Genomic DNA, 26,722 nt, shown 5'->3' with positions numbered 1-26,722 from the left:
ATTCCCTTCTACTTTAAACAAACAAAATCCAGACAAAAATATGAGGCAGTGGTACTCAAGACATTGAACATCAGGCAATGAAGGACAGTGACCCTGAATGATGGGAAACAGATGAGGTGAACCCTACTGTTGCCCTATCTTATTGCCTGAAGAAAGCATTCAGGCCCTAGAGCAGGCAGATGGGGGAATAGGTGTTGTCCGCTGGTCTTCTGAACTGAGGGATGAAGCTGCAGGACAGGAGAAACTGAGAAGGCAGAGCACTGAAGAGGGGAAAGCTGCCTATGGAGAGAACTCCGGAGATGTGTAAAAAGCATTTGCCTTGAGGATTCGGTGGGATACTGATAGGTGCATGCAGGCGAGAAAACTACCACAGCCTGGGGAGATACCTATGGGAAAGAATGGAGAAAACAGTGACTGTGATTCACACAATGCTGGGAATAGTCCTTGTTTTAACAGCCAGAGTGAAATACCTCATAATTTGAGGGCCAGAACATCTTTTCACCTAAGTTAAATTTAGCCTGTGATTGAGGCAGGAGCCTGCTCTGGTTCTGTTTAACAAAGTTTAAAAGCAAGACTCTAAAGGATCAAGTTGTGTCCAAGTACCTTGACCACTTTCCAGAACAAAACTCAAGAATATTAGGATTAGAAAAATACCCATCATCAAATAAAGTAAAATTCACATTATTTTCTGCCTAATAAAAAATTAGCAAGAATTTAAAGAAGTAGGAAAATACAACCTATAATGAGAAAAATTAATCAGTTGAAGCTCACTCAGAATGACACAAATGACAGACTTAGTAGATAAAAACATTAAAACAGTTGTTATAATTGTATTCAATATATTCAAGAAGTTAGACAGAAGATTAAACATATCTGAGACATGAAAGATGCGAAAAGGAAATATCCAAACTGAATTTATAGAGATAAAAACTAAGTTGTCTGACATTTAAAGTATCTGTCTGGGATTACTGACAAATAGACTTTTGTAGACATAACAAGAAAAACTATCCAAAATGAAACATGCAAAAAAAGACTGAAATAAACAGATAAGTAAAATGTGGGATAATTTGGAAGTAATTGAAGAATCAGGAAATGGGGAAGAAGGTAATAAAAAAAATTTAAAGAAATATTTAGTCATCAGCACACAGATTCAAGAAGCATAGCATTTCCAAATACAACACATTGAAAAAAAAACCACGCCAAAGTATATTGCTTAAAACCAGTGATAAAGAAAATCTTAAATCAGAGAAAAATAAGAACACACAAAGGGACAAAGACAAGCATGACACCAGATTTTTTTTCAGAAACAGTGCAACTAAGAAGAGAGTAGAGCAGGGTCTTTAAATCACTGAAAGAAACATAGAGTCAACTCAACCTTGAAATTTTTTACCCAAAGAAAATACTTTTCAAAAATGAAGGTGAATATAAAACAAGCTGAAGAATTCATCACCAGCAGACCTGAGCTAAAATAGATGTTAAAGAAAGTCCTTTAAGCTAAAGAGTAATAATACTAGATGGAAGCCTGGATCTACACAAAGGATTGAAGAGTTAGATGTTTATGATAAACCCTAAGAAATCACTAAAATAACACAACACTGATTCATAACTAATAATACAACAATAAAGATAAAATGGAATCACAGAAAAGATTCTGGTATAATCTAGAAGTCATAAAAGGAGGGAAAAAATAAAGAACAAATGGGATAAATAAAAAATATATCAAGAGTGTTGCATTAAATGAAAATGGCTTAAATGCTCCAATTAAACGACAGAGATTTTCAGACTGAATTTAAAGAAAAAAAGCAAAACAAACTGTATGCTGCCTACAAAAAATGCATTTAAAATATAAACATGTAAATAGGTTAAAAAGGATATAAAAAGATTTATCATTCTAACATTAATCAAAGGAAAACTAGAATGACACTATTAATATTAGACAAAGTAGATTTCAGAGAAAACAATATTGAAGGATAAAGAGGGTCATTACATAACAATAAAGGTATCAATTCATCGAAAACCCACAGTGCTTCTAAACATGTAGGTACCGAACAACAGAGCTTAAAACATGAAGCGAAAACTGATAGAATGGTATGGAGAAACAGACCAACGTGCAGTCACAGCCAGAGATTTCAACATTCCCCTCGCAATACTTGATGGAACAAGTAGGCAAAATCAGTGAGGATATAAAAGACTTGAAAAGTTCTATCAGCCAAATTGACCTAATTGGCATATACAGAACAGTCTACCAGCAACAATACACACCTTTTTTCAGGTGCACACCATCATCCACCAAGATAGACTATGTTCTGCCAATAAAAGAAGGCTCAATAAATGGAAAAGGGTCAGGTCATATGTTCTAGGACTGCAATGGAATTAAATTAGAAATCAATAACAGAAAGAGATCTGGAAAATCCTCAAGTATTTGGAAACTATATAAAACACTTATAAATAACCCATGGGTCAAAGAAGAAATCAAAAGGAAAATTGAAAGTATTTGAAATGAATGAATACGAAAACTCAGTGCATCAACATTTGAGGGATGTATCGCTTCTTGGCCTTTTGGCTAAGATCAGGTGTAACATTTGAGGTATGCAGCTAAAGCGAAACAATATTTTTAAAAGGGGAAATTTATTAAACTAAAAGTTTATTTTAGACAAGAAAAGTCTCATATTAATGACCTCAGCTTCCACCTTAAGATGCTAAAAAAGAACAAATGAAACACACAATAAGCAGAAGAAATGATATAATACAGATTACAGGGCAAGGCAATGAAACAGAAGATATAAAAATAACAGAAATTATGTGAACAATAACTAGTTCTTTAGGAAATCAATAAAATTAATAAATCTCTAGACAAATCGGGAGAAAATGAAGAATTATCAGTATCAAAAAGAGGTGAAATCACAACAGATTTTACAAATATTAAACAAATAACATGGAAATATTTGGAACAACTTTATGCCAATAAATTTAACAACTTAGATGAGTGGAAAAAAATTCCTCAAACTGACACAAACTTACAAAGAAATAATTTGAAGAGCCTTATATTTATTAAAGAATTTAAATTTGTAGCTAGAAAACTTCACAACTACCTGGTACACAAAACTTGAAAAAATTTTGGAATTCAAATAATATAAACCAGGGGCAAAAAATTCAGATATCTCTAGGTGCTAGGTAAATAATGTAAGTAAGTGATGTGGAATAGTTACAGGAAAAAATAACTGCCAAAAATACAATCAAACTTTGTTTTTACTGAACCCTGGTATATATAGAAATGTAACAACATCAGCATATATGATAGCAAAGATTTTATTTTAAATTAAACATAAAAACTTAAAATCAATATGTTATTAATTATTCATTCTATTTCTTATGGGATTTTTTTTTTTTTGGTTCTTCTCTGGAATCAGAAAATGGATTCCTTTTCTTTTGCCTTTAGACATTAATTTGTATATATTTTGCATTGCCTGTGGCATTGTGGACAACTTAAAATATTTTACTTTGTCACTAGTGTTTAATTTTCTACAGATGCCTAATGGAAAATAATTATTGACGGAAGTCAGTACTTCCAAATACGAATAGAATTCTTATCCAAAATGTGTTCTCCCTTCCTCCCTTTCCCGGGGTAGCTCCTTCTCATTGTTCAGTTCTCAGAATTAAATTTTCCTCTTCAGAGATGCCTTCTCTCCATTATTATCTCTCATCACTCTACTTTTTTACTAGTATTTTTTTGTTACTAGTAGCTACCCTTTTCTTTGTAAACTTGACACTCATCTTTTCTCCTACCTTGTAGATCAGTGGTTCAGACTCTGTTTCCCTCACCATCCATACTTTGGTACCTAAACTGCAGCAGCAGCTCCACAAACCACTGAGGAAAGAGCTACTGAAATCCCCTAAGCTCTGGTCAGAGGGCAGGACTGACGGCTGTCATGTACAATTTTCTTGGTCAGTGATAATTTGAGACCTGATTAAACTGCTCCAACTGGAGAAAGGAAGTTTTTTTAAACACTTATTTTTGGGAGGGCAGTTTAAGAGCACTTATTGGAATTTAAACAGGACACACACTTTGACCAAACTCTTGACCTTCCAGAAATCTATTTTATAGAGACTCACACTATGCACACCTTTTACAGCATCAATTCTTTTCCCAGACATTTAGCCTTAAGAAGAAGGCAGACAAGTACCCAAACGTGTGTGGAGATGTATTCTCATTACAATGTTTTTGTAAAGGCAAAAAAAAAAAAAAACCCCAAAAAACAAACAAACAAACAAAAACCCAGAAATGGGAAATGAGCTAAATGTACTTTAAAATTATTTAAATAAGTTTTGGTGTAATTATCAGTGAGATGCTAAGCAGGCATTAAAATTATAACTATATTTAGTTATAGTTAAAAACACAAGTGGAAATAAATTCACAATATATTGTTAAGTGAAAAAAGTTTAAATAATATATATAAAATAATCCTCCCCCTGCCTTTTCTTTTTTGATTAAAAGATACAACAACTAATGGGCATATATATGGGTGAACATATGGTCCTGCCAGAAAAAGATCTAGAAGGGTATGTAGAAAGTTGGTCACAGTCATTACCTCTGGCTAGTAAAATATCTAAATTCTTTTTGATACTTGTTTATTATTACAAGGAACATGCATTAATTTTATAATTTTTAAAACTAATAAACATATTTCCATTTGGGGAAAAAATTCTTCTTAAGAAGATGATCCCTCTTCTCTTAGGAACAAATTTTAATGTCTTCCATGCCTTTCAATCAGAAATGTCTTCCAATTATGGGGTGTTTCACATTGCTGAGAAAGGAGAACTGTTTTAACAAAATTTTTTCTTTCTTTCAATATGATCCAGAACATACCTATGCTTTAAAAACATCTTGGTTTATTTCACTGAGTGTTAAGAATTGATTTGAAGTTGTGACTTTGTTATCAGGATCAATTTGCAAACTTGCTTTCATTTGTATTTTACTACATAGGCATTTTTTAAAGTGGATTCACACAGATAATTTAGATAATTTTTGTATAGTGTATTTTAAATCCACTAATTACATTTGGTGTGCATGATCATAAACTCTGAATTAGAGGTCAGCCACCATCCCACCAACAGATGACCAGACCATCACCCTGCCAAACCACACTGTGTCATCTAGGGATCTTGTGTTCTTAATAGCCATGTCCAGGAAGCGCCGGATCACGGAGCTGGATGCTAGTTCCAGCTAGTTTACAGTTTCTTTCTGTGCACGAATCAATCCAAACAGCCTGATGGGGTCATCGTGAATGTTTTCCTCTACCACCTTGCTTTCTGGTGGGAAATCGTCCACCAAAGTGGTCTTAGAAAGGCTGACATTCGTTGCATGTGCCAGCCCAGCTTCGTCCTTGTCTGACAAGTAAGTATTCTGTTTCTTGGGCTTTCTGCGCTTCCTCTCATGGTTGTGTTCTAGTGCGGCATAGAACACCTTTGCTTCTTTGGTTTCCTACAAAGAAAGGCACGTTAATTTTTCATTGTTAACCATTCTTTTAACTTTGACTTCTGGGAATTTCTAAGGCCTACAAAAAACACACAGCTTGTTTTCTGGACTTCAGCTACCTTATTTAACAAATTTGTCATTTAGGGTGATAATGAAAAGCAATAGTCAACTCAAGACTTTGGAGTGGGGGAAAAAAGTGCTTAAAAGAACTTTTTGTGTGTGTAGTTTTCTTTCTTATAGTCAAGATAAACACGAAACTTTTAGATGGGCTCTTACCTGCCTCTCCCCCGGCCTTCACCCTGGGAGTGCTTTGCCCTACATTTTGCCTATCAAGTGACACACTCTGATTGGGTTAAATTGCTCCCTCTCATGCCTGTTCCCAGTTTAACAAATCAGCAATCTGCTTTACATACATTTAATAATTGGGCCTCTGACGGTACCCACAAAAGTCCCCAATTTTTCTACATTTTTGAGACTCAGAAGTATAAGGCCAACAGTGTCCATTTATACAACTGGCATTTGGCAAGAATTACATTTACCATTTTCCCCTATTATTTCCTTCTTGCCTGTCTGTCCCCAGATCCCCTTGGAGCTCATTTAGGTTGGTCTCAGAGATATTCATTTACACCCAAGGGGGCTGCCTGTTGGCCCTTTCTGGGCTAGAGCTGAGTCAGTAATCGAAGAAGAACAGGAGGCTAGAGATACTGGATAAAGCAATAGGCTTGAAAACAAGACCTTGAATTTGGTGTTGGAAAGCCTAGGATTGAATTCCAGCTCTGTAATATGTTGGTCATGGGCCCTTGGGAAGTTTTTTTTTTTTTTTTTTAACTATTTTGAGCCTATTGCTTTTAAAATGGCAGCACCTGTCTTACAGTGTTCTTAGCAAATAGAGACAGTAAACAGCTGACCCCTGAACAACACAGAGGTTAGGGATGCTGACCCTCTGAGCAGGTTGAAGTCTGCATATAACTTTACAGTCAGCCCTCTGTAGCCACAGCTCCGCATCCAGGAATTCAACCAACCCCTTGTCATTAACACTGCAGTAAGCATTTAGTGAAAGAAATCAGTGTGTAAGTAGACCCACACTGTTCAAACCTGGTTATTCAAGGTCCAAAAGTAAGGTGGTATTCTAATTATTAGAAGTTGTATGCTAAAACTTTAGGACAGCCATTAAATAAATCACAAATTTCTGTATTAAAATTTTACATTTGAAAGTAAGCCAAAGTGATATCAATTTGTGGGCTCTGGGGTAAGGAGGCAACCTGTGGATTAACAAAACCACTAACGCATGGATAAGCTTCTCCCTTTGGACACTCAATTTCATGCCGAGAGTTAAATGTCTTGTGTTCTCTACCAGCCAGACGGATGGCTCTCTGGTATCTTTGCCTGACTTTTTAATCCTAAAATAATCATTTTTGGAAAACTGCAGATACCTAATTGGTGTCCTTGCTCTTGTCTCTACCCTCTGCTAGTTAGCTCAGTCTGTCTTTAAATTATCGTCCTAAGGCACAGCTTTCATACTTTACCATCCTGTCTCCAAAATTTTAGCCTACAGACTGAAGTCTGCATTTCATAGCCTGACATTCAAGGTTTTCCATGCTTATAACTCCACATCTTCTGTTTTGATTCCCACTACTCTGTATTCCAAGCCAACTGAACATTTCACTGCTTCCTGAACATTCCTCGTGTTTTACAAGCTCTGCCTTTGCCTAGACAGAAAAGATGTCAGTGAGGTTAAAAACAAACAAACAGAAAAACCAGAAGGCACTCAGTAATTCAAGTGGGTAGATATCTTTTTTGACACTCCAGCACTTTGTTCTATCCTTTTTTCTTTGATAAATTCTCCATTTTCCTTTAGGAAATTTCTCTCCTTTATCTGGTCTTGGAGATCCTGTCAGTTACTGTACTCTAGGCTCAGGACAGGTCTAAGCACATGATCCAGGCTGGAACCAACCACCCTGCCAAACCTCCTGGCAACAGAAGTTGGTCCAAAGTGGGCATGTGACTTCAGCAGAGCCAATTATATGGCATCCTTGGGACTGATGTACAGATGAAGAAATACAAAAGGCATCTTTTTGTGGAGTTGGAAGGAAGAAATTCTGGGTCTGCCAGTGGCTTTCCCAGCCTCAATGGAAGAGTCTGTTGGTAATAGAATGAAGTCAGTAACAGAGAGAATCAGGGAGAAATGGAGAGAGCCCCCACAATCAATGATCTCTAAACCAAAATATACCCTTACATCTTCCAGTTATATGACCCAGTGATTTCCCTTTTATGCTAAAGTTGTTCGAATTGGGTTTTTGTACTCACAACTAAAAGCATTTCAAATAATATATGTCTGGTCAACAATTGGTCGACTTTATCAAGTGTTGCCAAGTTCAAACAACGTGAGTCCTGAGGAAGGACCACAAATTGTATGTGACCTAGTCATTTGTGACTTCCAGAATTTTGTTTCAGTTGAGTAGATGGGTAGAAAAGATACAGACAGGGATAAAAGAATCTGCATCTATGAAAAGAAACAGAAACTGTGGAGGAAAGTAAAAACCAGTTTAGGAATGGGAGAGAAAAATGGTTGAGGTAAAGTTTTGTTGTTTTATTTGGTTTTGTTTTTAAGTATCGTGGAGATTTGTGCATATTGGTAGGTAAACAGCAATTAATTTAAAAAGAGACAAATAACTGAAGGTGCAAGATCTTGAAAGAAATAGGAGAAATAGTCAAGAGCACAAGTAGGAGTACTGACTTTGTGTTTTTCTTTTTTATTGACGTATAGTCCTTTTACAATGTTGTCAACTTCTGGTGTACAGCATAATGTTTCAGTCATATATGTACATACATATATTCCTTTTCATATTCTTTTTCATTATAGGTTACTACAAGATATTGAATATATTTCCCAGAAGAAACCTGTTTAGGAGCATTGACTTTGGAAAGGAGAGAGGATGCTTCTGACACAGGAGGGAAAGGAAGGATGTGGGTGAGAGGTTTGACATGAGGATAAGGGAAGGGGAGTAAGTTCACACTTGTGTCCCTCGATTTTTTTTTAGGATATGAGAATTCTCAGGAACTCATTTTATTTTTAGGTTTCCTGATCAACTCTTCCTAGCTAATAGCAGATTTAGATACTAAAACTATAACTTCTGAACTGCACACATAATTTTCAAAGGGCAAGGAGCTTATTTCTTTTTCCAACAATCATTTTATCCATCAAGCTTTATGCATCATATTCTAGATTCCTTATGCTTTTGTAATTGACAAGAGTATCTGAGTATCGTAGTAGCAAACTGGGTAGTGTTTTTGATGATAATGATCATTCTAATAAAATGGAATTGAGCAAATACAGAGATTAGTCTTTGTTTAGAAATAATCTCTTTAGAAGTGTCTTTAAATATATAATTCATAAAATGGCAAACTTGTATTAAAGACATTTTAAGGCTTTGCACAGTTTCCATGTTAGTAAAAACGAGATGCAGCACAAATAGAGCTGTCCTGTTCAATTCACATGTATTAAACAGCAACTTTTATTCAGAATTCTCAGTTCCTTTTACTAAGGTGCCATGAATCTTAGATGGCATGGTTATATTTTAACCTTCTTTGAAAGGTTTTCTTTTTATTATCATGAATTTAGCAGATCATTTTATTATATGCAGGTTTTCCTATCTTTTATCTAAAAATCCATTTTACAATTAATTGAACATCACGTGACAGATTTGCCCATGAGAGGTTAACTTTACATTTTGCTTAAACCTCACCACATCTTGATTCCTTAATAAAAATTTTCAAGAATTTGATTTTTCGGGGTATTCATATAAATAAAACGAGAAATTATATCTCAGTGGGACATTTCCAAGTTGTGACCTATTTTCAGAGGAATGCTTTGTTAGGCAGAACTCAGTTTGGATTCCATCTCCCCACTTAGTATCTGTGTCTCTGGGTAAGTTTTTCATCCTTTTCAAACCTCTGTCAAATAGGATCATCATGCTGAATTCCTCATAGGAATCTAAGATAATGCCTTTAAAGCACATAATACCTGACACATAACAACTACATAGGAAATGCTGGCTCTGAAGGCTATTTTTAGGGAATAGCAAGAGAGCATATGATAAAAGGGGCAAAATCGGGGAGGAGAAGGAAAAACCATTTTAACTGAAATTTCTAATACTTCAGCCGCACGTAGGCTAAGAATTGTGAATGGCGGTGCTGTGTCTGAGGAGGCTGGGCTGGTTACGATGGGAAAAGGATAAACTGTTTACTTCTTCTTGGGCTCTTCTGTTCCTGCTTAGGCTTTAGTCCTGCCTATCCCCACACAAGCCATGTGTGAGTCTCTTGAGATAAGACGAGAGCCGTAGGAATAGTATAAAATTTACACTCATTTTCCTTGTGAAACAGAGGTTATTGTTTTTTATAGCTAGCGAATTTATCTTTTAACTAAAACTCGCTTTCTCTCTCCATCCACCATAAGTTCCTGACTTCTGGGTCTTCTTAGCATTATACTTCTGTCAACCTTCATATTTATTTCTGTGATACATGTAATTTATTTTACTCTGAAAGAAAAAAACTTAACTGTTTAGGAAGAGGATCCACTTTTCCCTTGAAATCTATTGCTTTTGTAATTGGACACAATTTTGACTCTGAGGATTGTTTATTTGCCTTTGAGTTTTTCTTTAGAGAATCGGACACTGATTTGGACTGCAAAATTCCTAACAGGCTGCTGCTGATGTTAGAATATGCTGTTTTTATGCTCTTGAAACAAGCAGCTGTGCTATGACCTAGGCTGACCTTGACCCTTCGATACAGAAAAACAAAACTCACCTGTGCAGGGGGGTTGTCTTCTTGCAGTTTATTGACAGACCTCTCTGGTCGGGCTTTCATTTGTTCATAGCAATTTTCATCCACTGGTTCTTGGGAGTTGACAAGATCAAGATTTATAAAGGAAAAATAAAAAATGCTGGCACAAATAAAAATACATGACCCAAACAACATTTGGCTATAAATAGGAAACCCTCGAGGATCATTTGACTTGTCTTTTTCATGGTGATGCAGAGAGGTGAGGAAATACAAGCTCTTTTCTGCAGATCAGACTGTGAAGTCTGTTGTCCCATAACATGAACAACTGGACAAAAGAAGGTCACTTGGGTGGGGGGGAGGATATAGCTTAGTGGTAGAGTGTGTACCTAGCATGCACAAGGTTCTGGGTTCAACCCACAGCACCCCCATTAAAAAATAAATAAAAACCTAATTACCTCCCCCACCTCCCCCCAAAAAGATCATTTGAGATAAGGATTAGATCATACTCATTTTTTCACACTACCATTGCAAGACATGACAGTCTGACAGACTCAACTTAAACCATTTAGATGTGATAGAGATTCCAGAAGTTAAAGGATTGCCTGTGTTCTCTTCTATTTAAGTCTGATTACAAATTGTGCAGGTGGCATAAAGCACAGTGCACGTACATTGATAATTATAATTTAGTAATTTTTTTGCATAAGTAAGAAGTTTTCCTCAGAGGCATTTTAAATGCCTTTAGGATACCCTACATCCTATTTTTGAAAAAGAGGGTTTAAATTATGTCCGTTGTCCTATAAATCAGTGATAGGACAGTTCAGCCAGGCTGTTTTGAGAGTCTGGGGTGTATAATACTGGTTCTAAGTGCTTGGAGTTTTTGTGCCGTGTCTGCCAGCCAGCAGACCTGCACTCCTTTCATTCTGCGGGGATGCTTACTGAATCATCCATACCCTTCTGCCCCCAGATACTCCTATTTAAAAGGGAGAGGAAGTAGAGTTAGTGACTTGTAGGATGGTGAGTAGCCTGGCAGAAATGTGGATTGCGCCAGTTTGACCCCATAGGCAAAAAGATATATTTACTGTAATACAAGGCACTTCATAGTCATTCAAGCTCCTCTGAAAAGCCATGCAGAGAAATGGTCCATAGAGTGATGTTTCTCAAAGCATGGTCCATGAAAAACATGCATTAGTATCACCTGGGAGGTTTGATAAATAGCAGGTTACTGAGCCCTGTGGTGGAACTACTAAATCAGAACCTGTCGGAGTGACACCTCTGCTCATTAGACATGGAAACTGCAGATATGGTGGGCTTTGAGCCACCAGAATACATAAGAAATTAAGTCCTCAAATATTATAGGTGGGCACCACAATTCTGCAAGGGGAAACAGAAGGGCAAATTATTATTACTTTTTATTTATTTATTTTATTATTTTTAACTGAAAGTATAGTTGATTTACAATGTTGTGTTAGTGTCAGGTGTACAGCAAAGTGATTTAGTAATATGTATATATTACATATCCTTTTTCAGATTCTTTTCCATTATTGGTTATTATAAGGTATTGAAGATAGCTCTCTGCACTGTACAGCAGGTTCTTGTTGGTTATCTATTTTATATATAGTAGTGTGTATCTGTTAATCCCAAACTCTTAATTTATCCTTCCCCCCGTTCCCCTTTGGTAGGGCAAATTCTTTTTAATAGTCTATTCCTGAAAAAATTGTTTCTGATTCTTCAGAATACAGAGCTTAGAGGACACTTTACAATGGGGGGAAAGACAAAAATTATATTCTTGAATCCTATAAAATTCTCATGCTTAACTTTTGGAGATTCCATACTGTTTTGATATATATAGAGATTCAGATAAATTTAGTCTGCTGCTGGAAATCTCTGTGTTGAAGACTCAGAGATCAACAGGACTTACCCCCCAAGTCTCCTATCATGAATTAAGTGACGGCCTGCAGGGCAAGGATGGGGTTAAATGCTAGCATTACTGTCAGAGCGCTGGGATCAGATCACAGCTGTCTGTTAGGAGGCATTTAGGGGCATTTGGCTCTGGGCTGGTTGGGATGCTTCAAGTAATAAGAGATGCTGGGAATTGAAGAGTACTTGTTACATAAGAACAAAAATTGTGTAACCCACTCGGTGATGATTTGGCTCTTCTCTTTCCCTCCATGTAACCCTAGATTCTCCACTTAAAAAAGAATGAGTTAAAACAAGGGAAACAGAGAACGTGTTCTTTGTTCCCAATTATTCACTGTAGATTTGCTCTTTTCTACAGAGCATCAAGCACTGTTTCCCTGGGCCATTTTCTGTTCTAGAGATAGCTGTATTTCAAAGAAATCTATTTGTGTCAAAATTCAGGGTAGTAGAGTCTTCCTGTATTCTCATTAATACTAGAGGGAAATGAAGAGAATATAGAAAAACAGGATGTTGATTTACACTGAATTTTGCAATACGATTTACAGTATGCAGCTTTGGAAATATACACTAAGTAACGTGCGAAATATACTTGAATTTATGATTACCGTTGGAATGTTTAAATGTGATTGCGATGAAAAATAATAAGCCACCTCAAAGTCTTTGTAGAATTAAGTGGGAATAATTAATTTCTAGATAAATTTACTTTCTGGAAAAATTAAACTTACCTGAGGCCACATTTTCTAAGTTACCATAAATTGGTGTGTCTTCAAAATCATACTCATCTTCCCTATAATAAGGAAAAATAATTTGCCTCATTAGAATCTACACATAGTTCATAACTAATTTTTCAGCTCAATTCAATATTGGGTAAATGATTACATGTTCTTGTTTAACCTTGACCACCCAAAGTAGATATGTTGATGTGAGCGTGAGAGAGTCAGTTGCAAATGTGCATGCATGTGGGTGTAGGAATTTGAAAAGTTGTGTTTTGGACCTTCTTTCAGGGAATAATAATAGCAAATATTATTTAGTACATAATACTGTGTGTCAGATGCTGTTTGAAGTGCATTATGTATATTTATTCATTTAATTCTCATAACAGTCCAACCAGACAGTTCCTAATCAGGAAACTGAGGCTGAAGGTCACAAGACCAATAAATGGCAGAGCTGGGATTAGAACTAGATTATCTGTGCTCTGAACTATACATTGCACTTCCTATTTATTTGCCAAGAATATCACTCTGAATGGACCCCTAACACTCTGTTTACTAAGTAAATCTTAATTGGCAGTGATGATTAAAAAAATGAGTCCAGAGAAACACTGTAGACTCAGCTTGGTAGATGCAATAAAATGACTGATCACCTATTATATCCAAACACTGTGCTGTTTTACATGTATTGTATTAAAAAACCCAGGGAAATTCTGCAAAAATATTATTATTTCCCACTTTACAGATGAAAAGTCTGAGATTCAGATAGATCAATGTATTTTCCGTAACCTTATGTGTAATATCAGCAATAAATACCAACTGTGAAAGCTTTTATTTATGCCAGTGTTCATTCAACACTCAGGACAACCATATGAGAGGCATTTTTTAAAATAAAATCTTCATGTGCACATAAGGAATTTGCAATACATAGAGATAAATTGTCCAGAGACACAGAGACAATGATGACAGTGCTAGGATTGTGATGCAAGTCTGGCCCTAAAGCTCTGAATACTATTTGTTGTTGATGTTTGATTAAATTTCCCTACAGCCTCATCTGAGTAATCCTATTAGGATTACGGTAGACATCCTACCATTGTCACCAGACAGTGACGATGGCCCTGATGACCAGCTTTCACAATAGCAGGCTGGGAACACAGAAACATTTCAGGCAGTGAGAGTGGCATTTCATAAAATAGCAGCAACTGCTTTAACTTTGAGATTACATATCACCAAGAGCTGGAGGGAACTGCATCAGAAGGAAAAAGAACTCTTATCTCAAGGCATAACACCTATACCACTCCCGTGCTTCTGAAAGAAGACACAGTATGTGTAAGTACTAAGTAGGTGTCCTTAAAAAAAAAAACAGATCAAATGATACCGGTATGGAATGGTTTGAAAAGTCCAGATGCTGGCATGAATTTCATTTATCTGATAACAAAGAAACTCATCTGTAACTTTTCTTTCCACTGGCAATTTAATTCAGCTTACTATTGGGATATGGAGCAGTCCCTGTTCATGGTTTTTCTCTGGCTATGCAGTGAATATAATAGCAAAAGGTGAAGAATTTTTAATAAGACAATCCATCCATTTTCCTAGCCCACACAGATAGCAGATACAACCTGTAAATGATAAATCATGTCCAAAAAATGAACATCATTTCATTCTCTATGAATGAAAATAAGATGTGATTTATAATGCAATGCCCTGTGTCTACAGGCAGGTCTCAAATGATTAATCAGCTCAAATAAGCTACGTAAAGCAGCAGTTGCCTAACCAACAAATTAAAAAGTATATTTTTACTTGGCAATGCCAAATAGCTACAGCCTGTTGTGAATATCTAACAAACTTCAAGCACAAACATTTGGCAGTGTTTTATGTGGCAGATTGATTGCTATTTAAAATAAATTAATAAATAAGCCCAGAAGCATGTGCACCTCTGAGTTTGGGGCCAGATCAGATTCTCCATTGTTCTCGACATGTCTGAGATAATCCCTAACCAATCAGCATATTTACTGATACTCCAGAATTTAGAATAATATTAACTGCATCTTGTAAAATAATATTAATTGCATCCAAGTTTTTCTGCTTTCACATATGTTTTCTCTAGTCTCTATTTTTAAAGTTCTTATTTATATTTTATCATTATTTTATTGTGAAGTCCTTTAAAGAAAATGCCTCAAATACTTTATTTAAGTAGCTTAAATTCAATTATTAAATAATCATTACTTCTGCTTGGGTGACTTTGGCTAGAAAGTCTCTGAGTTTCAGTTTCCTTATTTATAAAATAAGGATATTAAATTATTTAATCCCCATTGATCTTTTCAGCTCCCAAATTTTATCACATAACTGTGATAAATATCCAAAATAAATAAATAAATAAAAGACATTTCTACAAAACTAAATAAAGCTATTTTAAGGGGCTGGTAAGTCATAAGACTGAGGAAAGAACAAGCTTAGGGGTCTCAGAAGTTAGAAGTTTGGGCTTCCCCAGTGTATAAAAGTGAGAGAGGATGAAATTACAAATGGAATGAGTATAGGCAGCGAAGAGGTTCACTAGACAAGCCCTGCACACTCTGATGTCGAAGGTTCAGAAACCAGCCAAGGAGAAGAAGTTGCTGGTAATTGAGGAGGAAAACCCAAGAGGGCGTGGCCCCGAGCTCAAAGAAGCAAGTGTCTAGAGAAGTAGAGAAGGTCCGTGTGTCAGATGGACCACATACAATGAGCCTAAGATTTGCCATGTAGATTTCATTGGTGACCTTGACAAGAGCCGAGTCAGTGGATTATTGAGGACAGAAGATTGAATAGAGCAGGTTTAAGAAGGAGGAGAAGAGGAAAAGAAGCCAGCAAAAAGGTGGCAAAGAATGCAGGTGGAATTTCTGAGTTCTTCTGTAAAGGGCGCAGGGCAATGGAGAGGTAACTGTGTGTAATATAGTATCAAGGGAGTTTTTCTTCTTTTTTTTAAGATATGAGACAATACTATCTGTGTGTATACTGATGGGAATGAGACAAAGGGGACAGAAAGAGTGATAATGCAGGAGAGAAAAGGGAAAGTTGTTGCAGCAATGTGACCCTGAGTGTATGCACACTGGATTTTTGCTTTCTTTGACAGGGACTGTGCCATGGGTGTAGGTGTCTTGAACTTGGTGTGAGAGGACACCAAAGACAGACCCCTGGTACAGGGGAGAAATGTAAACCCCAGCAAGTTTTCTATGGTTAAGTTTAGCTAAGAATCAGTAGTGTTTCCTGTGAGGGAGGATGTTAATGGACTCTCAGAGCCATGATATTTAACACTAAATTTTTCTTCTCTTGTCAGTGCTCCAGTGCCCTTCTGATGAAGCCCACTTCTTTGTAAAGTCAATCAAACACAGACACTTACATTGCTAGTGCTTTGGAGCACTTCAAAAGAAGGGCCTTTTGTCAAAGGTTTGGGGAAAGGAAACTGGCTAGCATGAAGAATTCTTAAGAGTTGGGGAAAGAATCCTAGAGCAGTGACCTGGAGCTAGGGGTACCCAAAGGCCAGTCAAAAATAAGATTTTTGGAACTTGTGAGCACTCCTCAAGGATTCCCAAAAATACTTAGGAAGGAGACTGGACTTCTTGCTGTCACATAGGGTTGGAGCTTGGGTTATGGTTATTTGTACATTAAAAGAAGTAAACAGAAAGCTGGAAAACACGGAGATGCTTTGGTTCCAAATGTGGCCATGGTCACAGAGAGGGCCTCATCTGCACATCTACTTGGAAGTCTGAGATGCAGGGAAGGCTACCCAGGAGTTCCACTGTTATCAGGGCACTCAGCCCTGGGAACACGTGAAGAGGACAGTTGAGAGTACAGGTCTGTTCCAGGGCATCAGGTTAGTATTTAGCAAAGAGGGGAAGTGAAAGGGGGTCCTCGGCCTGCAGAGATCCAGAAATCCAAGAAACAGTTTTAAGATAGAGGAATAGCTGAGATGAGATATGTTTTGTGATAAAAAGCAATTTAGGTTCCACCCAGGAGGAGACCATGCAAAAGCTGCTAGAAATCTGCCTCAAGTCTTTGAGAGACTCTCTGAACACTGAGGAGTTATAATTAGCTTAATGTAAACCTGAACTCCTTTCCTAAATTAGGGGGTGAATATAATTCAAATGGGTGGGACTTTCCCTAGACCTCAATTTTCATCTGACAAAGCAGCCGGCTTTTTTTTAGCAACTACCCACTGTAAATACAGAATCATATTATAACCTGTATTTTTCAGATGATAAAATTCAACGTCACTAATGCTCATTTTCCCAAGATTTTACACATTGTAATTGCAAGAGTTTGATTAAAACCCAGAACTGTCTGGATTTCAAATCCATGATATCCTCACAGAATTATCCTCCTGACACAGATCAAAGGACAAGAATTGTGTAGAATTGTGTTTAAAGGAAAAATTAAGTGGCCTGGTGGTAAATACCAAGAAGTGTATATTTAGTTCTCTATTAGATGTAGATGCAATGCTGTTCTTAAAGTGATCATGTTCGTGACTTTCTAATGCAGGAAGGGCAGGGACCAGGGGAAGAAGGATAATAAGATCAGGGAAGCAAATTTCTTTCCCCTCCAGCATAGCTTCCCACCTAAACCAACGCTGAGCAGGGGCAGGGAAAGAGTGCAGCCAGGAGCGCGGTGTGATGGGCGTTTGCCGCCCTTCTGTCTAGACTCAGATCTTCTAAGAACCGAGGAGGCATCCGTAATTCTAGCCCTACCTAAGGAAGATAACCCTTGTTTCCATTTGCTGTTTTACTGTCTATATTTTAGTGGCTGGAAATAGCTTATTTGTTTTTTCCCTGAAGTCTCCATGCTCTCCTATCAAGATGATTTTGGCTCCCAAACTACATAATCAGAGAAACAGACAAGCTGCAAAGTACATACAGAAACTTGTAAATTAATATGCCAACCACTTTTTATAGATAAAATCTGCATTGTGTATTCAAATTTTCCTAAACGAAGATTTATTACAATAGATAACCAATTATTAAATCCTTGGGGGAAGGATCTGTATCTTTTCATCTTTGTATCCCTACTGTCTAGCAGATGCTTATTTGTTGAATGAATATTTATTGAATGAACGAATGTTATAAAAGAACCAGCATCTTTTCTGAATTTTCCCTGCAGCTAAGAGCCTCCTTGCTTTGAGATAGGTATTTTGCCAATTTTCCTCTCTGAATCTTCCCATCCTAATCCAAAAACTACCAACCCAGACTTTGGCAGAATGACCATATCACAGGACTTTCATCACATTGCATCTTAACTGCCTTTCAAATGACAAATATTAAATCAGTCATCAGATTAACTCCAACTTGGTTATGTAGGATTCTCTCTGTCATATTTTTTCGCTGAAACCAAATCAGCAAATCACTCTTGATATGAACTAATGACTTGAACATTATCTCATGCTATAGAATCCAATGTTAAAGTAGTCAAAAATAAAGATTTTCTTTTTTTTGTATGGGTCTGCCTATAGCCCAGATCCTGACTCTTCCAGAGGCATTTCCACATGGAGAAGACTGTTTCAAAATAGGACCTTTTAGCCAACAAAAAGCTCATAGTCTTATCCTATCCAGTGAGAAAGCTATGTTTTGGGAAGACATTTTTAGTCTTTTAGTTTTCCATTTCAAAAAGGTCTTGAGGAGTCCTCTAGGAAATGCTCTATATTTAAATTTTTTTTATTCTAAAAGAGAAATTTCCAATCTGATGACACATTTGGGTCAGAATATACTGTCCAAGAAAATGAAACTTATTTACTATGATTTTTACCATTAACCTTCTTTAAAAAGTTTTTTAGAAGTTTCATACTATACAAATTTATCTGCAAATCGTTTAATAAGTGTAAGAAAATAAGTTATGTTTTATTTATAGCTGCATATTATTTTAGAGTTATTTATCACATTTCCCTAGTGAATGGCAATCCCCTTAAAAGCAGCACAGTGCGAAGCATCCGTGTCTACGAATGTGTGTATACTTACCTTACATTTATTGGGTATTGCCAAATTTCTTTCTACCTTGGATTCCTAAGAGCCACGCAATTCTATATTTAATTAGGCGACATTCTTACCATCTGATCTGAATCATAATCTAGGATAGCTCCTGAAATTGATGAGGGCTCTATAGATACCAGTTTAGAATCTCATTCTGCCCTTCATCCAGCTCTCTCACTGACTCAGCATGAGTAGGTAGCTCGGGCAGATAATAACGTTATAGCTTTTAATCTTCAGATGGAAGTAAAAGTAATTAAAACTCACTTTTCATTTTATTTTAACCTAAGTACAACATTCCTGAGCCAAACCTATAAGTAATATAGCATTAGTTACTTTTCCCTATTACTTGGAGTCGTAATCTATGATTTATTTTCTACATACCTGGGAGTGCAGTCATCGGGGTACATGTATATTTTATCTGAAAGATAATCAAAGTGGACAAATTAAAAGAAAATTTGACATAACGTGTTAAACCTCCTAGAGCAGGTTCTGAGAGTAGCTTTGCCTCAACATCATTACATGTTTAATCAAGCCTCTTGGCCACCACTGTTTGACCTAGAGATAAAGACGTTTCTGATTTGGGCCAATCATGTTCTTCCTTGGTAATCTAGGATGGAGAAACAATGCAGCTGGCTTGGAAGTGATGTACAGCCCAGATGTGTGGCCATGTCATGAAGGGGAAACTCCAAGCCAAAAACACTGGAACCTCTGTCACTGCCTTTTCTGTGGTTCCAGTCTGTTGTGCGGCACGGCTGTACTTTCTGCCTTTGGGTTCCATGAAACACCTCTGCTTCCTTCTGACAAGTTTCCCCCTTTGCCCTTGCTGGTTTGAATATATTTTTTCATCCTTACGTACACACAAAGTCCCTAGATGATACTTCTATTTATTTATTATTTATCTATCTACCTATCTACCTAATTTTGCAGTGTCTGTTAACATTTCTTGATGTGTGACAACAACATGAAAATGATGTTTGGGATGTTCCTTTGGTCCTCATTCCATTTCATCCACATGGTGCAAATAGGAGAAAGGACATATGGGGGTTCTAGGAAGAAGAAATATGGAAAAAGTTGGGAACACAGTCTCTGAAAATAATCAAAACAGTAGAATGACTTTCATAAAGAACAGTATGTGTCCTGCAGAAACAAGGCTGACCAGAAATTTGATGTGAAAATCATAATAAAAGTTATGCGTCACATCTCAGAAAGCACCCACTGTTGAACATTGGAGGCAGTGGTTCAAAGGCAAATGAAAGGAAGTATTTTTACTTCAAATTAAATAAATACATTTATTAAAAAATAAATCAAAATGGGAAGGAAATAGTTTCAAGAATTATTTTTAGAAAGACAATAGATTGATAATGAATAATTGAGGGAAATTGAGAAATTCATAGTTCATTTTTAATAATTAAGATCAAAATTATGAAGAAGTCTATTATCCATTCATCAATAAATTTTCTTTGAACTAGATAGATGTATTTGGTATGATATTTATTATATTTTGATTGCATATTATTTAACCTGGCATTAATTAAAAGCCAAAGTCTTGCAAAAGCTATCATATAAAAGTGAAGCCCAGTATTATCTAAGTCTCTGACAATGACTCAGAGACAATAGGAATCAAATGGTGATCTTTCAGTTTTAACATGTGAAAACCACTGTGTGTTCATAAGAAACTGACAAAAACATTTCCAAATAATTGAACAAGTCTCCAAACAACTGCAAAGACTATTTTTAAATTTATGTGTGACAAAGTTGAATTATTCTCCAGAGAGGTCATTAACTCTTAGAGAAACATTACTGAAGCAAATTATTAAAGTCATCACATTGGAGGGCAAAATGGACATCTCATATGTCAACGTGTTTGTACGAATGCTGTGAGGGACCAAATGCAGGAAGTTTTTGCAGAGCACAAACATCAAGCAACCAAGACCGAGGGATCAAAAGTGATGAACGTAATCCATTTGGGATCAATCAGAAATATCTAGCCTGCATCTAAAAGATGCAGTTGTTTTCACATTAGTCTTGTGACTACAAATGCAACATGTGTGTTGGGAGAAGCCTGGGGAAGTCTACTGCTGCACAATAGCCACAAGTTAATGGAAGCCCAGCAAAACCAGAACACTTGAGAAATGTAAACAATATCAATACATATAGGAAGAAAATTTAATTAATATAGACTAGAAAATTATAAACTGGAAAATATAAAGTATGTATTGATTTCTTTTTATATGAATGACATGACTCAGGTCATTAATTATTATTCAGATTTGCCTGGAATTAAAGTGCACATAGAAGAATTTAGTCAACCTATAGCCTGCTGTAGCATGGAACAAATTTAGGGTTAGGAATCAGAAGACACTGGATTTGGGTACCAGCTCTTTAATGCATTTCATTGCAAATGAACATGCAAATCACTGTAAAACTCTGACTCTCAGTTTTTGTATAAAGTAGGGTTAGTAATGCCTATATCATGGAGTAGATGTGGAAGATAAATGAAGCAATTTCTGTAAACATATTTCAGGAAATGACAAAGTTGGTTATTATTATTCCACATTCTAAATCCCTGTCATGTAACAAGGCACATTTAATTGTGCTGATTTGAATTGAGAAGTTTCTTCATTAAATGGATTAGCTATAAACAAGTTGATATAGTTAAGGTGCTATTTTAAAGGTAAAAGATTTATAAGTAAAGCTCGATTTGAAATGAAATAATCAAATCTCACCTTTGGCAAGAAGATTGTCACTGAGTAGTAAATTGAAAGGAAAGATAAAAAAAAATAGTTACAGTACTTGAGTGGAATAAGAAAAAACAGGTATGGAGTAAAAATATTTCTCCAAACAGACTAACAGTTTTTAAAGATAATGTGGATTTTCCAGTTGGAGGTGCTTAGTGTATGAATGACGGCACCTGGAAAAGATACTGTTTTAACATGTAAAAGGATAGCTCTAGAGAAGGAAAATGCAGTTTGACATATTATCAGCAGAGAAAAGCGAAAAAAAAAAAAAAAAAAAAAGAATTTAGACCAAAAAGCTTTGGTTGAAAAAGGAAAGAGAAACAACTATGTAAAGGATACAGTATAATGTGATGCTTAGGCGGAAGGAAAGGGAACTAAATGTGAACTAAATGTGAACAAGAAAATAAGTAATGAGTAAAGAACAGTATACATCAGAACCAACTATACTGAAGAAGCACCCTGAAAGGGAACAGTAAAAGGTCAAGTTCACATCACGCTACTCTTAGAATTTAGATGTATAATCTGGAGCTGGGCAGTCAGTACTTGTGTGCTTTTAGTTTAACAGTACTTACTATAAGAAGTGTGACAGAGTACCATCTCTTTAAACAGGGGCGTAGCCATCAAAAGTTTAGAGGATACAGGACAGGAGAAAGGTCAGCAAGCTCAGGCTCCAGAAAAGAGCGTGCTCTGTCATGAGGACTTTTAAGTTAATTTTAAAATAAATGGCATGATTTAAAACCGTCTTACACATCTCAGTTATATTTAATAAAATAAAATGCAGCTTTTATTTTACTATAAGGCAGTTAATTTGCAAGACTTTGTGCTGGAAAAGCTAGGGGAGTTTTCATAATCCTCTCCTTTGATTCAGATACAAACACTGTGGTCAGGTTCACGGTGGAGAGGGTGTGGGCTAACATTTGCTTTTATGTTTTCCTGCATGTAGTGTTCACCCTTCCACGTGCAAAACACAACAACAAGAAACAACAGCACATGGTTTAAACTCCATAATGCAAATTTTATGATACATTTTTATCGTGGAAATGTAAAAATAATGTGCTATAATTTTCTGGCAAATAGGAGATACACTGATAGGACTTTGATGTATGAGCAAACCATACAGTTATTTAGCCTTCTCAAAACAGAGAAGAAAGGCTGGATAAAGAATATTTTTTGGATTTACGGAAGAAAAAGCGAGTGCAATCCTATCAGAAAGAGAAATAAATATAATACTCTTAAAGAACAGATTTGGACAAAGCATCATAAAAGTGAAAGATTTATTTTTGGGGAGGGGAGAACTCCATTTCAAAGCTTCTACCTCGCCCTGCTACAGAAAGCATCAAGGGAGAGGCTTATCTTGTCTATCTGATTGAATGTGTAGATACTGTATTGTTGTTGGGATATAGATTTTTTTTGTAAGCTATTTAATACACCAGCAAAACTTATTCACTGACTTCAAGGTGGAGTCAGATTTTGCAAGTTTCTTAACCACAAAGAATAGCAAAAGATGTAAAAATAAAGTTGCATGAACCCAGATACAGGGGCGTTGTGTACACAGACCAGGGGGCAGAAAAGCTGCTAATGTGATGGAATATCTTCCAGTCTGTCTGTTTAGGAGAAACAAAGCAGGGAGGTATCTTCAGGAGGACTGGAAAGGGGTCAAACAGTTTGCAGAGACAACTCCCAAACCACCTGGAATGTCTGGGTGAGAAAGAAAGACCTGTTTGCTCATATGGAATTGAAAGGATGGCAGTCATTAGTAATATGTGGGTGTTTGGAAAGGCTGCAGAGAGAAAAAGGTGAAATGAGATAAGAACAAAGGGCATGTTTTTGGCAGCAATGAGCACTGCTTTTAGGCTAATCTTAGATCTGCACACCAGTAAAGTGCAAGACCCAGTGTTATGCGCTCCACCTAAGGAGGAAAGATTGAGTAAAGTCTCAGTGTGTTTTTTTGTTTTTTTTTTCCCCTCCTGGACTCATGAGCATGGGGTTGAACCTACACTTGACCCACCCCAACCCCTGGTGGAAATGGGCAGTACCCATAATTCCTGACACATGGCAGGTCTCAAGGGTTGGGAGTGGGTGGGGGGAAGAGGGTGTCCCAAAAGGATGGGAGGGTGTGCATGAGGGTGTGAGATAAAACCCCCAACCCTACACTTGACCAGGGCTGAAACTGGTGACTCCCCTGCTGGACAGTGTCCTCCTGCCTGGAGTGGTCAGATAGAGCCGCTGGCCCTGGCTCAGACCTGGCTGGGGGGGCGGTGACTTAGGCAGCAGAGTCATGCATAGCACGCCTGAGGCAGTAAGAGTTTGTACAATTAAAAAGAAGAAAAAAAAGAAGAGATCGATCTTTAGTTAGCCTACGTATTGTCTTTTAACACTTGTCAACTAAACCATCACAAGCAAACAACTCCCCAAAGGAGTTTGTATGGTGGCAAAATGGTATGAATATGGATAAATAAATCCCAACGCACAAACTACCACAAATGAGAGGAGGAGAACTTACACTGTGTTGTAAAAGACCGGAGCAGCCAAATATATCTGGGGCAGAAGTGATAGGTCAATAAAATCAGGCCAGTCCTGATCTGGATCACACTGATAAAAGGGATTCTAAACATTCATATTCACCAACCTTCAGTGCAATCATAGGGCTGGAAAAAAGTGCTATTTAAGTTGAAATTAAATAGTTCAGATTCGCTAGATAAAATTTCAGTTAGACAACTGGATTCAAGTTAAACATATGAACCCACTTGTTCCCTAGCTCCACACAAATCTCCAGAGGTTTTCTGCTGGTGTCAGTGGGAGAGTGAAGTGCTTGTTCAGATGACCATTCTCGTCCTGGTTCCCACCTTAAATTATTTCACCTCTTACAGCTCTCAATTCACCTTTTACTAATTCAGGTGACCATATTACCTGCATTCATGGAATATTTAATGAGGAAATTAAAGTATAGTCATTTTAAGCTACTGTGTAAAGAACAGTGCTACTCCTAGCTCTCTTCTTTCTGTAAAGGAAGGAAACTTTTTAGAAGAGGTCTGATGATGGGTCTTTCTTGCACTAACATAGAAAGTTTGTCAGTCTGAAAAATATTTGATTTAAAAAATAACTACTGAAATCATTGCTAGTGAAAGAGTGTTGCTCCCCTGGAATTTCATCTTAGGCATAGAACTGATAGAGATCCTAAAAGAGTTGGATTTCTGTCTGAGGACATTTGGTCAAGGATGTGAAAGTAGCATGTGCTGGTGGAAATGGCTTAGACAGATAATTAGAAAAACTGAGCACTTATCCTTGGTTTTGAATAGATGTGTGATCTCAGCTATGTCAATTCATCTGCTAGTGCCTCTCATCTTTGTTTTCAAATCTGTATGACAGTAATGCCTTCTTCAAATTTTACATTCGTGTAATCAATATTTAAGAAGACACTCAAGAGGATCAAGGACTCTCCCTGGAATCTGAACATTGTTCTAAATTAGCTTCATACACTTTGTCTTGGACACATGTGTCTAACTTAGTTTTGTTAAGTTTACTTCATTTATTTTCATCTGTTAAAAGAAAATGTATTTACCTTTTCTCTTCTATTTGTTTATCACTTAAATGTCCTGCCCCCAAGAGTTTTTTGATTCTGGAATATTAAGACCACTCTGAGAAATAGTTGAACTTTCACTCTCCCATCTATTTGTCCATGTGCTCAGCACCCATACCTGTGTTGAATGCCTACAGTGTGCAAAGATCGTGCCAGACACTGGGCATCACATTATTTCCATCATGGCACCACAGGGTGAAAGCCACGTGGTTAAAACTGCTGCCCGCCTTATTGAAAAGAAAAGCTGATGGTGCAGGTCCTCTTGACCTGCCCTCCTAGTCATGGGAGTGTTTGATAACAACGGTGGTTCAGTCTGTTGCTTGTCCAGTTCCCTTCTGATTCCAACTGAGCCTGCTGCATTCTAGAGGCACTGAATGAGGCTGAGAAGTTTGAGTAGACTTGAGTCGAATCTTAAAGAGCTAGTCTGTGCTTTTCTCATCACACATCAGAAAGAGCCATTAGAGATGCTGTAGAATAGGCTACAGTTTCATTAGTTGTTCAACTGGAGGAGGAAAAATACATTTTAACAGGATAATCCCTTCCTATTCTATATCCTAGAGATAAAGCTAAAATTGGGAGTCTGTTTACATTTCTAGCATGATTGCATTCTCAAATTAAGAGAACCCTTAGGGTGAAAGAAATGTATCAAATAGATTTTCTACAGATAAAAATATCCTATTGAATAGCGTTTCATAAAATTGTCTTTTTTTGGTAGGCTTTCCAGTGGCTCAAACTCCATTCAAGCAGGTATCACATGGCTATTTTTCAAAATGTCTTACCTTGTCGCTGCTTTTCCACATAGTGGGAAATGTTGAAGATCAGCGATATAGTCAGAGCTAAACCCAAGAAGGCGAGAATTGCCCAGACATAAAACTGGCATTCAGAGTTTTCTGCAAACAAAAGCAAACACATGCTTAATATAGTAGCTGCTTACTCATTTGTTTTGAACTGGGTATTCCTACGATTAAAACCACTGTATTTATCCACAATGAAGGACAAATTCTCTGCCAAGAAATTTATTAACATTGACAGCCAAACGCTTTTTACAGATTTCAAAATGGGTATTAGTGACAAGTCCCTGCATTCAGCATGGGTAAAAGACAGCAAGTTCCCCACATTCCTAGTGATGATGAAATAGAAGACATTTTTAGTCTAGCTACTAAAAGTTGAAAACTGGTGACTGATTATAAAAATTCTGGTTCAAAATCAAGACTACCCAAATTATGTAGAATCAAAATTGGCTATACTTTTCCCATTTCTTTAATTCTATAGTCATACATGCTCTCATGATGGAGAACACTTACTACCTTCTGTTGATCCCAGTACTAGAGGACAGTGTGTGTTGGGATAAAACAATACTTCTGAAGTCGTAGTGACCCAGTTTCGTCAAGATTGGCTCACAGAGAAAAAAATGTGACAATGAATATATATATGTTCATGTATAACTGAAAAATTGTGCTCTACACTGGAATTTGACACAACATTGTAAAATGATTAAAAATGAATAAAAAATATTAAAAAAAAAA

General features: G+C 36.7%; 1 protein-coding gene across 1 annotated transcript in view; it reads right to left on the bottom strand.

The window, feature by feature from the left end:
- Positions 1-2,627: 2,627 nt before the first annotated feature.
- LOC102505755 (T-cell receptor-associated transmembrane adapter 1) overlaps positions 2,628-26,722 on the bottom strand; it is a 34,964-nt gene continuing 10,869 nt past the window's right edge. The window contains exons 2-6 of the mRNA XM_014565684.2: positions 25,976-26,086; positions 19,260-19,296; positions 12,901-12,962; positions 10,283-10,371; positions 2,628-5,482 (exon numbers count right to left, since the gene is read on the bottom strand). Coding sequence (XP_014421170.2) covers positions 5,225-5,482; positions 10,283-10,371; positions 12,901-12,962; positions 19,260-19,296; positions 25,976-26,086 — 557 coding nt within the window. The 3' untranslated portion in view covers positions 2,628-5,224. The remainder of the gene's footprint in view (positions 5,483-10,282; positions 10,372-12,900; positions 12,963-19,259; positions 19,297-25,975; positions 26,087-26,722) is intronic.

The sequence above is a fragment of the Camelus ferus genome, chromosome 1, assembly GCF_009834535.1.
Source record: "Camelus ferus isolate YT-003-E chromosome 1, BCGSAC_Cfer_1.0, whole genome shotgun sequence".
Classification (NCBI taxonomy): Eukaryota; Metazoa; Chordata; class Mammalia; order Artiodactyla; family Camelidae; genus Camelus; species Camelus ferus.
Note: the sequence above shows the minus strand (reverse complement) of the source record. Positions and strands in the feature narration are given on the sequence as shown.